Here is a 12235-nt window from a genome sequence, read left to right on the forward strand (position 1 = left end):
ACGGCAGATACAGAAAGGTCAGAATCAAAACATCAACGGGAAGGCAAGGCATTACTCGAAACATCGACCCTCCTGTTCCTCAGATGCTGCCTGACCGGCTGTGCTTTTCCAGCACCACACTCTCGACTCTGATCTCCGTCATCTGCAGTCCTGACTTTCTCCCATTACAGACAACACCCCCCCAACCCCACCACCCACTCGCTGAATCGGTTTTCAGGCATTAGTCCGCTAATTCCAGTGACCTTTGCCCCTCCCCACAAATGCTTCTCATTTTCATCAAGTGGTTCCCAAGGCAAACAAAGTATGAGTTTCAGATTGAGATGAGGAGGAATTTCTTCTCACAGGGGGTTATAGGTCTTTGGGACGTCCTTTTGCCACAGAGAGCTGTGTGGGGGTAGACTCCTTGTGTGTATTTAAGGCTGAGATAGATTCGGGTAAGAGGGGGTCACCTTTAATTTGTGACAGGACCCCTTTCTGTAGCAGCTAGGGTGTGGTTACCAAAACGTCTTGTCCCGAGACTCATAACCCTGAGCCCTGAGCCCTGAGCTAATGTCCTGGACATGAGGGTTCAAATCCTACCATGGCAGGATTAAAGATTGGGAATTAAAGCTCGCATAATTATGGCCATGTAACCAATCTCGATTATCATAAACATGGCTGACCTTTAGGGAAGGAAATCTGCCATCCTTACCTGGTCTGGCCTACATGTGACTCCAGACCCGCAGCCATGACAGTGACTCTGAACTGACCTCTGAAATGATCCGGGAAAACCACTGAGTTCCAGTCCCATTTAGGGATGGACAATAAGTTCACGATTTTTGAGAAGATTTGTAGCTCAGGTTGATGGTAAATATGTAAGTTAGCTCGCTGAGCTGGAAGGTTTGGTTTCAGATGTTTCGTCACCATGACTAGGTAACAGCATCAGTGTGACCAGTGCTTCACCGGAGACTCTCATTGATGAGTCTCAGCGAGCTAACTTACAGACTGATGGACAATATGTGCTGACCCAGCCAACAATGCCCACATCCAGTGCATAACAAAACCTGGAGCTGTCGGCCAATGCTGCATTCAATTTCCACACAACAAAATCCCACAAACATCACCAATATGTGCAGATAGATGGCTCTGGGGGGGGGGGGGGGGTGTTAGCCTGGCAAAAGAACATTCTCAGGAAACTAGAGTTCGCTACATGCTCTCCATGTGTATCATTACATTCTAAATGATATATTGAGGATAAGGTAGATGGGAATTAACAGCTAAAACAAAAATGAATTGGTACACAGCCTGGAACAAGTGACTGTCAGAGTCATAGAGGTACACAGCACAGAAACAGACCTTTCGGTCCAACCTGTCCATGCCGACCAGATATCCTAACCTAACCTCGTCCCATTTGCCAGTACTTGGCCTGTATCCCTCTAACCCCTTCATATTCATATACCCATCCACATGCCTTTTAATTGTTGCAATTGTACCAGCCTCCACCACTTCCTCTGGCAGCTCATTCCATACACGCACCCCCCTCTATGTGAAAAAGTTGCCCCTTAGGTGCCTTTTATGTCTTTCCCTTTTCATTCTAAACCTATGCCCTCTAGTTCTGATCTCCTTACCCCGGGGAAAAGACCTTGTCTATTTACCCTATCCATGCCCCTCATGATTTTATAACCCTGAATAAGGTCACCCCTCAGCCTCCAATGTGCCAGGGAAAGTAACCCCAGCCTATTAAGCCTCTCCCTGTAGCTCAAAGCCTCCACACCTGGCAATACCCTTGCAAATCTTTTCTGAACCCTTTCAAGTTTCATAACATCCTTCCGATGGGAAGGAGACCAGACGATGACATTACCGAACCCATTAGTTGAGAAGTTCTTCATCTCTTCATGACCTAAAGTGTTGGCAAGTGCGAGGGTGTGTTTCTCCATCTGCTCGAGGTAGTTGGAAACCAGTTTGCGGAACATTTTTGAATGTCTGTCCTCGATCTTCGAAAGGCCTGAGAGATACTGATTGGTAAACAAATCGATATCCTATGGGAACAGGAGAGGGAAAACACCAATTGAGGAAGATGCTACACATTGTAGAGAGGTACCTGCCCTGATCTCAGGTCATGTCAACACAATGAGATTTGCTCAATGAGTTTGTGAAGGAAGGAGAGTTTTATATTGAAGCCAAAGATTTGTCATTTGAACTGGGGAAAAGGCAGATGTTGGTGGGTGAGGGAGGGGGTGGGGAATGTGAATAGTTTTGGATTGTGCAAGCAGGGAGTCAAACATAATGGGCAGAAAGGTCTCCCCTGTTACAAACCTCTACGGTTTTATCAATTTCGGGAGAAAGTTCTGATCTTAGCTCAGGTATCCATGGGTGATGGGGAGAGACAAGTGTGGATGAGATGCAGGGCTCGTGGATTTCAGCCCTCTCATTAGAGAAAGTCAAGATTTATATTTTTCATAGTTATGAGTGAAATTCAGGGGGCGGGGGCAATTACGGACAGTCAGTTTGGGACATTTAGAATTAGAACCACAGAATTTTACCTGGATACAAGGACCATGATGTTCATGTTGCTATGGAGAATGGCTCTGAAGTGATTAAGAGTCACAGCCACCACTATAGTTTTAGGTTAAAGGGGCTTTCTAAAGACATTAGATGCTTACTTATCTCCAGGCAGACTCCCTCTGCTGGTACATGTGGGTATGGAAGCTGCAAGTGAACAAAATGTCAACTGCAATTTTCAAATCACGACACCACCCAATCAGTTAATGATGTGTTGTGGCCATTGAGTCAGGGCAAAAGTCAGCTTTGTGTTCTGAAGAAGGGTCACTGGACTCGAAACGTTAACAGCGTTTTATCTCCCCAGATGCTGTCAGACCCTCCTGAGTTTTTTCAGCAATTTTTGTTTTGTGTGTTGTCCTGTTTGAGCACCCATAATCCTGTTAGTAGTACAGCAAAAAATGGATGGGACCCATTGCCGAGTAACCTCCACTCCTAGAAATGTTATTTGCAGGGGCTCAGGGTACTACGGGGGGGGATGTTGGAAAAACAGAGAGAGAGAATTGGATCAAATCCTGTCACTATGAATGCATTGACAAACCGAGTCAACAATGGACTGGGAAATAATGGTCTATTGAATGTAAATTCTTGATAAATATAAGTGACATGGTCAAGAAGATATATGACATGCTTTCCTACATTAGTCGGGGTATTGAATACAAGAGTTGGCAGGTCATGTTACACTGATATAGGACTTTGGTTTGGCCACATTTGGAATACTGCGTACAGTTCTGGTCGCCACATTACCAAAAGGATGTGGATGCTTTAGATAGGGTGCAGAAGAGGCTCACCAGGATGTTACCTGGTATGGAGGGCGCTAGCTATGAAGAGAGGTTGAACAGATTAGGATTATTTTCATTAGAAAGACGGAGTTTGCAGTGGGGAGAGTGCGGGATCTGGTTGAGGTCAACAAAATCATGAGAGGTATAGACAGGGAGGATAGCAAGAAGCTTTATCCCAGAGTGCGGAACTCAGTTACTAGGGGTCACAAACTCAGTGAGAGGGGAAGGATTTAGGGGAGATATGTGTGGGATGTGCTTTACACAGAGGCTGGTGGGGGTCTGGAACACGATGCCCAGTGGAGGTGGTAGAGGCTGGAACGATAGTGCCATTTAAGATGTAACTAGACAGATACATGAATGGACAGGGAGCAAAGGGATACAGATCCTTAGAAAATAGGTGGCAGGTTTAGTTAGAGGATCTGGATCAGTGCAGGCTTGGAGGGCACAAACGGCCTGTTCCTGTGCTGTAATTTTCTTTGTTCTTTGACCGCTTACCTGGAGAGATGAAGATCTCGGCCGAAGCAACTTCAGGTCTGCAAAAAGAAAATGAGGTGATCAATTTGGAATCAAGCTCACAACTCAACAGGGAATGTATTCCAAAATGCTGATACTCCCAGGGGAGTGCTGAAGGATTGCTGCATTCCCAAAGGTGATGTTTTTAACACAGAATCATCGACCAAATGCCTGTTAATACAAATATCAGGTTTGTAGGACTGTCATGTTTTGTGATGGTCTCTTCCATTTCCAGTAAAATAGAGGAATGGGGGAGAGTTCATATTATCTGTTATGAATTGTGCTTGATAAGTTTATTTTGTGAAAGACTCCCACGTTGTCTTATTTGGAAGAAGATACAAAATATTCTAATTTGTAAACAATGACTGGGGAAGAACTGCTGAAGGTGGATATATTGTTAGTCTCTAAGTCACAAACAATTGTTATGAAGGTCATGGTTTGTAAAGGGTCAGGCTTTAAATTGCCTTTTTAACTTCAAAATGGACTTGTCTAGGGTGTCTAAAGTTCATTAGATGTTTTACCTGGATACAAGGCCCATGAGATTCATATTTGATTTGATTCGATTTGTACCTACGCACAGTGAAAAGCTTTGGTTTGCAAGCAGTACAGGCAGCTCATAGAAATCAAGGACCTACTGATCATAGAGTGCTGGGACAGAGTGAGGCACGCAGGGTTACAGGAGGGTGCACAAAGCAAGATCAACATTAGCATGATCAACGTTATTTAAAGTTAGAGGTGACCATAATGTTGATCTTGCTTTACACACCTCCTGTGCAGGTGTAACCTTGTATGCCTTGCTCTGTCTAATCATCCTATTGCTATGGAGGTGGGATTTGGAGTGATTAACATTCGTAGTATTAGGTTAAAGGGTTTTATGAAAGACATTACCAAATGCCACAGACAGTTTAAGGTGAAGGAATTGTCAAGACATAGAGAAAGAGAAAGCAACAAGGGAGCTAATCCTTGAGATTTTGGTGATGATTTGTAGCTCAGGTCGTGGATCAGGTTGTAAGCTTGCTCACTGAGGCGGTAGTTTTGTTCTCAGATGTTTTGTCACCAGCTCAGTGACATCATCAGTGAGCCCCCGGTGAAGGGCTGGTGTTCTGTCCCACTTGCTATTTATGTGTCTTGGTCTGTTGTGGTGGGTGACATCACTTCCTGTTCTGTTTCTGAGAGGATGGTAAATGGGATCCAAATCGATATGTTTGTTAATGGAGTCCCAGTTTGAATGTCAGGCCTCTAGGAACTTCCATGTGTGTCTCTGTTTAGCCTGTCCCAGGATGGATGTATTGTCCCAGTCGTACTGGTGTCCCTCTTCGTCTGTGTGTATGTATACTAGTGATAGTGGGTCATGTCTGTTGGTGGCTAGTTGGTGCTCATGTATCCTGGTGGCTACTTTCCTGGCCGTCTGTCCAGTGGAATGTTTGTTGCAGTCCTTGCAGGGTAGTTTGTGTCTGGTGTTTGTTCTGCTGGTTGCTGGTGTGGAGTTCAGGTTGTGATTATTCTTTACAACTGAGAGAATCTTCCAAACTTCTCCCCATGGAGTTAGGTTTTAGTGGAGTGGAGAAGTTAGCAATGTTTACAAATTTGTTAGAAAGCTGACTTCCCCTCATTTCAAACATTTTTTTGCATTATCACTCAAAGTGTCAGTAAATGTCAGATGTCAGAGGTAGGTTCTTTACTCAGAGGGTAGTAGGGGCGTGGACCACCCTGCCTGTAGCAGTGGTGCACTCACCAACATCAAGGGCATTTAAATCGTTATTGGATAAACATGTAGATGATAATGGGATAGTGTTGGTTAGATGGGCTTCAGATTGGTTTCACAGGTCAGTGCAACATGGAGGGCCGAAGGGCCTGTACTGTGCTGTAATGTTCTATGTTCTAGATATCAGCAAGGAGAGGGTAACGGTGTATCTGGGACCTCAGGGAATGAGAGGTCACCTCCTAAACTAGTGAGAATCCACACTTGAGGAAGAAATAGGAGAAGGACAGAATGGGAAAGTGGAGTCAAATCAGGTACGGAATGAAAAATCCAGGGCAGAAGACATTGGGTTGAGAGAGACTAAAGACTTGGTATTTGGGAACTTGAGTATTGTAGAAATAAAAAGACATGCTGAAGCTTTATTCATCTTGCAAAGATCAGGACAGAAACACAAGAATGCCAAATCCCAAAAGAGAAAAACAGTTAAGATAGTGCATGAGATAAAAAAAGTGCTTATCATTTGGCTAATCAGTCAAGACATTTGTACAGAGAATGTATCAGAGAAACATTCCTCCCATCTGATTTAAGAAAGGATGTACTGGATCTGGAGAGGGTGCAGAGGAGGTTCAATAGGTTGACTCTGGAGTTGAGAGGGTTGGTTTATGAGGAGAGATTGAATGGACTGGGACTACACTCATTGGGATTAAGAAGAATTGGGGGAATCTGACAGAAAAATATAAAATTATGATGAGAATAGATAAGATGGAAGCATGGAGGTTGGTTCCACTGGTGGGTGAAACTAGAATGAGGGGCATTGCCTCCAAATAACGGGGAGCAGGTTTAAGATGGAGCTGAGGAGGAACTTCTTCACCCAGAGGGTTGTGAATCTGTGGCAGTCCCTGCCCGGTGAAGCAGTTTGAGGCTGCCTCGTTGGATGTTTTTAATGCAAAGGTAGATTTTGAACTGTAACGGAATTAAGGGTGAGGGTGAGAGGGCGGGTAAGTGGAGCTGAGTCCAGCCATGAGCTTATTGAATGTCAGAGTGGGCTCAATGGGGCCAGATGGCCTACTCCTGCTCCTAGTTCTTATGGTCTTATGACCCTCCCATTTCATTATAAAATTTACAAATCCTGCATACATGTCATTTTTATTCTGGACATGATTAATCTCAGCAGATTAATATCTGCATTTCCTAATCTGTTTGTCATCCTTGCATTTGTCCTGATGACTGCAAGATGCAAGGTTTCAATGGGAATGTTGCTTCTCTTTCGGTGACCTTCCGCTCTCCACAATCTGCAGCAGTTTGCTCTTATTTCACTGAGCCCCTTTAGAAATTTAAGAGCCAATCGATGTTATAAGATCCAGCAAGGTTTTAGACACAGGAAAGATGTTGTGAAAGGTGAAAGGGTTCAGAAAGGATTTACAAGGCTGTTGCCAGGGTCGGAGGGTTTGAGCTACACGGAGAGGCTGCATAGCCTGGGGCTGTTTTCCTTGGGGCGTTGCAGGCTGAGTGGTGATCTTGTAGAGGTTTATAAAGTAATGAGGGGCATGGATCAGGTGGAGAGTCAAGGTCTTTTCCCCAGAATAGGAGAGTACAAAGCTAGAGGACATTGGTTTACGGTGAGAGGGGAAAGATTTAAAAGGGACCTCAGGGGCAAATTTTTCACGCAGAGGGTGGTACTTGTATGGAATGAGCTGCCAGAGGATGTGGTGGAGGTTGGTACAATTACAGCATTTAAAAGGCATCTGGATGAAGGGGTTAGAGGGATATTGGCCAAGTGCTGGCAAATAGGACTAGATTAAGGTAGAACATCTGGTCGGCATGGACAAGTTGGACCAAAGGGTTCTGTTTCTGTGCTGTACATCCCTATGACTCTCAATAATGGGAAGGGTGAAGACTTCTAAAATCCCCCGTCTGTAGATGCTGGAATCGCTACTGGAAACAACAAATACAGGAGATCACAGCGAGTCAGGCAGCTTCCACAGAGACAGAGCCATCTCCACGCGAAACGTTAGCTTGCTTTCTCTCCATGGCTGCTGCCTGACCCACGGTGACTTCCTGCATTTGTCGTTCCCTTGAATTTAGCGGCAGGAATGCACGTCATGTACTATTATCTTGCTGACAGCATCTGGCAGTTCAGAAACACAGCAAGGCATCTACAGCCATCTAGCTCAGTACCACATGCACAGAAAGTGATGGACAAACATACTCGAGAAAGGAAAAGGGAAGAGAAGGTGAGGGAGCACTGAGACTTTACCTTGACAGTTAATCGCTCTGTTAGATCCTTCAATGGATGAGGCAAAGCCTGCATCACAGGTACAATTGAAACCTCCCATTGTGTTGTTACAGCTGGCGTTATGCCCACAAGCTGCCACTGTGTCCTGGCACTCGTCTTTATCTGTAAGGAACATGAACACGGCTTAACACATTGGAGGCGAGCGACGGGAGTGTTGATCTTTCAAAAGAAAAGGTTGCTCCTGGGTAAGGGGAGTGAAAGACTCTTTTGCCAAGCGGTGTGGAGGGAATTAGCATCGAGGGGCAGTGGCTAAAGCGACTCACCAGGTTAGCTCCCACATCTCCCAAGGCTGGTCTAGGTCTATCAGATCCCTCACAGCAACAGCCTGTTTCACAGAGAGAGGCTATTATCACTGGAGTGCTAATCCTGAGACTCAGGGAATATTCTGGGGTCCCGGCTTGGAATCCTGCCATGGTAGATGGTCCCATTATAAATCTGGAATGAAGAGTCTGATGGTGACTATGATCTGATCATTTGAAATCCTCACCTGGTTCACTAATGCCCTTTCGGGAGGTAAACTGTCATCCTTACCTGTTTCTTTTAGACTAAGGAGGAGAAAGTGAGGTCTGCAGATGCTGGAGATCAAAGTTGAAACTTTATTGCTGGAACAGCACAGCAGGTCAGGCAGCATCCAGGGAACAGGAGATTCGACGTTTCGGGCACAGGCCCTTCTTCAGGCCCTTTCTTTTAGACTAACGATGGTTGACTCATAACTGCCCCCTCGGCAATTGGGGATGGGCAATAAATCCGGGCCTAGCCAGCGATGCCCTCATCCCGTGAATGAATTCAACAATCACACAAAGGCTCATGGGAACTGACCCCCCCCCCAAAACTGCAAACAGACAACATTCAAGAGACAAAGGAGGTGAAGATGTTCTCTGAATAGTGAAAATGGAAGACATTGCACTCAAGTATGTGTGGACTAGGTTGGTAAAACCAGCTCAGACTGCCCTTTGAGCCAACAGGCTTGCTAAGGCCATTTCAGAGGACAGTTAGGGAGTTAACACATTGATATGAGTCTGGAGTTACATGTACACCAGATCATGGTGGCTCAGTGGTTAGCGCTGCTGTTTCACAGAGCCAGGGACCTGGGTTCAATTCCACCCTCGGGTGACTGTGTGGAATTTGCACATTCTTCCCGTGTCTGTGTGGGTTTCCTCCAGTTTCCTCCCACAATCCAAATATGTGCAGGTTAGGTGGATTGGCCATGCTAAATTGTCCCTTGGTGTCCAGGGATGTGTAGGTTAGGTGCATTAATCAGGAGTAAATGTAGAATAATAGGGCAGAGGAATGCATCTGGGTGGGGTTAGTCTTCAGGGAGTTGGTGTGGAATGTTGGGCCGAAGGGCCAGTTTCCACACTTTAGGGATTCTATGATTCCTTCCTAAGTGAACCCGATGCACTTTTTTACAACAATTATTGATAGTCACCAGGTCACCATTATTCAGACCAGCTTTAGATTCTAGATTCATTGACTCAACTTAAACTCCACCAACTGACATGGGGAGATTTCAGCTCATGGCCTCAGACCATTAACTGAAGGCGTAGGATTACTGATCCACTGACATGACCACTACATCATTGTGCTCACTCACTGATTGACCCAAGGCTGTTCTGAAATGTCCCAAGTTTACCTCAAATTACCCTGGGAGGTGAAAGGTGGCTCAACGTTTGAGCAAAAAGGCAAAACTCACCATTTCATGTGAAGCAGTTGTGAATTGAGTGATATGATCAGAGAGGTTTGCAATGTCGCTGATATACACCTGTGAGAAGCTACGACTAACTTTACGGATGAATATTTGTGCTCATCATCAGTGAGACTTTTTTTAGCCTTTGTTCCTGTTCAGAAAACCCTGAGGGTCAGAAGGAAGAAGCCTCCCAACCTTGTGGTTAAAAATAGAGTCTATCTCTCCCTGTCTTGGTTAAAGTTTCCACATCAATATTTGATACATATCGCACAGTTTGGATGAGCTCACAAATCCTGTGGTGCTGAAGTGTGATCACTTTGCAAAGCCTTGGAAACAGCCTGACCTTCATCTGAACCAAAGCTTAGTTGGATGATCTTCCGTCAGTCTTTTCGATTTCATCAACCAAAAACCCGATAGGCTGCTCTCATTCACAAAATATGTACTTATATTTTTCAGATAAGGGCTTTTCTTTTTGTTTCGCTTTTTCAAATCCTCATATCGGCAAATGCTTTGCAAGAAAAAGAGGACTATGGATGCTGGAAATCTGAAACAGAAACAGAAATTGCTGGGAAAACCTCACCCAATGGGACAAGGTCAGATTGGGATATCTGGTCGGCATGTACTGTATGATTGTACCAACACTCAGCAGGTCTGGCAGCATCTGTGGAGAGAAATCAGAGTTGATGCTTCGGGACCAGTGACCCTTCTTCAGAACTGGGTAACTCTGATTTCTCTCCACAGATGCTGCCAGACCTGCTGAGATTTTCCAGCCATTTCAGTTTTTGTTCTGCTTTGATGCCTTCGTGTTGGGTGAACATGTTTGTGCTGGTATCCCGAGGAAACTGATTTCTAATTCCAGAGTACAGTTGGGAATGATCACCATTTTCGCCCCTTGTTTTTAATAATGTTAATTTATCGTCAATTTGTGAGTTCATTAAGAAAACCTCAGTGAAAGACTGTCCTGATCTGGATAGAAATTTGGTGATAGAATCAAAGTATTTACACTAATGATGTGACTTGTGGAGCAGTGGGGCCTGATTAATAGCATATTTATCCCATCCCAGCCAAAACACTGCATGTTTCTACATTTTCCAGTGACTGATGATAAAAAAAACAGTACATCCCATCACAAGACACAGAGTACTGAGTGGACTCAGCTAACGCATGCTTGCAAAACTCTGATCCTAAAGCTCTGATGTTACAGTCATACAATCATACAGTACATGCCGACCAGATAGCCCAATCTGACCTTGTCCCATTTGCCAGCACCTGGCCCATATCCCTCTAAACCCTTCATATTCATATCCCCATCCAGATACCTTTTAAATGCTGTAATTGTACCAGCTTCCACCACTTCCTCTGGCATCTTATTCCATACACTCACCACGCTCTGTGTGAAAAAGTTCCTCCTTAGCCATTTTTTAAACCTTTCCCCTCTCACCCTAAACCTGTGCCTTCTATTCTGAACTCTCCCACCCCAGGGAAAAGACCTTGTCTATGCACCCCATCCATGCCTCTCCTGATTTTATAAACCTCTATAAGTCACACCTCAGCCTCCGATGCTCCAGGGAAAACAGCCCCAGCCTATTCAGCCTGTCCCTATAGCTCAAATCCTCCAACCCTGACAATGTACTTGTGAATTGTTTCTTAGCCCTTTCAAATTTCACAACATCCTTCCTATAGCAGTGAGACCAGAACTGTATGCAGAATTCCAAAAGTACCTTCACCAATGTTCTCTACAGATGCAATATGACCTCCCAACTCCGATACTCAATTAGATGAGATTCCATGATAAGGGTGTGCTGATGCCTGCCTTTTTCAGGAAAGGGGAGCGGATATTGTGCCCCTTTCTCTGGGGAATTGAATGAAAGGGCAATAATTCCCTGATGCATTTCTCCTGGCAGTCATGGCTGACTAACCTTGACCAGTCATCGTTGTCATGCCAACCTTCTCAGCATACAATGCCAGTTGCTGCTCCCTCTGGAATTAGGCATTCTTGCTATTGGTCCTGATGAGTGCAAGACACAATCTTTTGACTGCTTATTCTATTTTTTTTCCCAGCAACCTACAGGCTGTTCCTTAGGACAGAGATGTGAATGAACTGCTTTTTCCCCAGAGAGTAGTGAATCTATGGAATCCTCTGCCCAAGGAAGTAATAGAGGCAGCTTCATTAAATATATTCAGGACAGAGTTGGATGGGTTTTTACACGATCAGGGAATTAGGATCATGGGGATAATGCAGGGAGGAGGAGCTGAGACAATGGATAGCTCAGCCATGATCCTAATGAATGATGGAGCAGGCTCAATGGGCCAAATGGCAGACTGCTGCTTCCCTTATAATGAAACAGAGTATTAATGATCTAATGTCATCCATTATAGGAATCAAGCCCCATGAACTCTCGGCCAAGAACACGTTCCCACTGAGGGCTCAGAAATAAAAAGTACCGGTTCAAACATTTCTCCAAAACAATCTCCTGTGTCTCCTTCTGATCGAGGACACACAATTACTCCACGGTAAACTTGCTCTGTCCTCTTCAGCAGTGACAGTGGCCAGTGTTCAATGCTTTACATTGAGAATATTGTCCCTGGTGTGGTGGTGGCCCTAGTGCTGTGCTGAGTGGGACACGTACAGAAGAGGTGGAGCAGTTCTAAAGCGTAAAGTGCTGTGGGCCATCAGCAGCGATGGTGTTGTTTAAGAGCGTGATCCATAGCATCAT

The 12235-nt window shown here is 44.9% G+C and overlaps 1 protein-coding gene across 11 annotated transcripts in view; it reads right to left on the reverse strand.

Annotated features, from left to right (window-relative positions):
• Positions 1 to 12235, reverse strand: part of LOC122552177 (adhesion G protein-coupled receptor E3-like) — a 71021-nt gene that overhangs the window by 16110 nt on the left and 42676 nt on the right. For all 11 annotated transcript variants that reach the window (XM_087983448.1, XM_087983447.1, XM_087983445.1 and 8 more), the window contains 3 exons: positions 7793 to 7933; positions 3816 to 3853; positions 1841 to 2018 (listed from right to left, as the gene is read on the reverse strand). In XM_087983448.1, the coding sequence (XP_087839574.1) occupies positions 1841 to 2018; positions 3816 to 3853; positions 7793 to 7933 (357 nt within the window). The remainder of the gene's footprint in view (positions 1 to 1840; positions 2019 to 3815; positions 3854 to 7792; positions 7934 to 12235) is intronic.

This window comes from Chiloscyllium plagiosum, unplaced genomic scaffold, assembly GCF_037043375.1.
Source record: "Chiloscyllium plagiosum isolate Xiang-an unplaced genomic scaffold, Cpla_swu_hap1 HiC_scaffold_45, whole genome shotgun sequence".
NCBI classification, from domain to species: Eukaryota; Metazoa; Chordata; class Chondrichthyes; order Orectolobiformes; family Hemiscylliidae; genus Chiloscyllium; species Chiloscyllium plagiosum.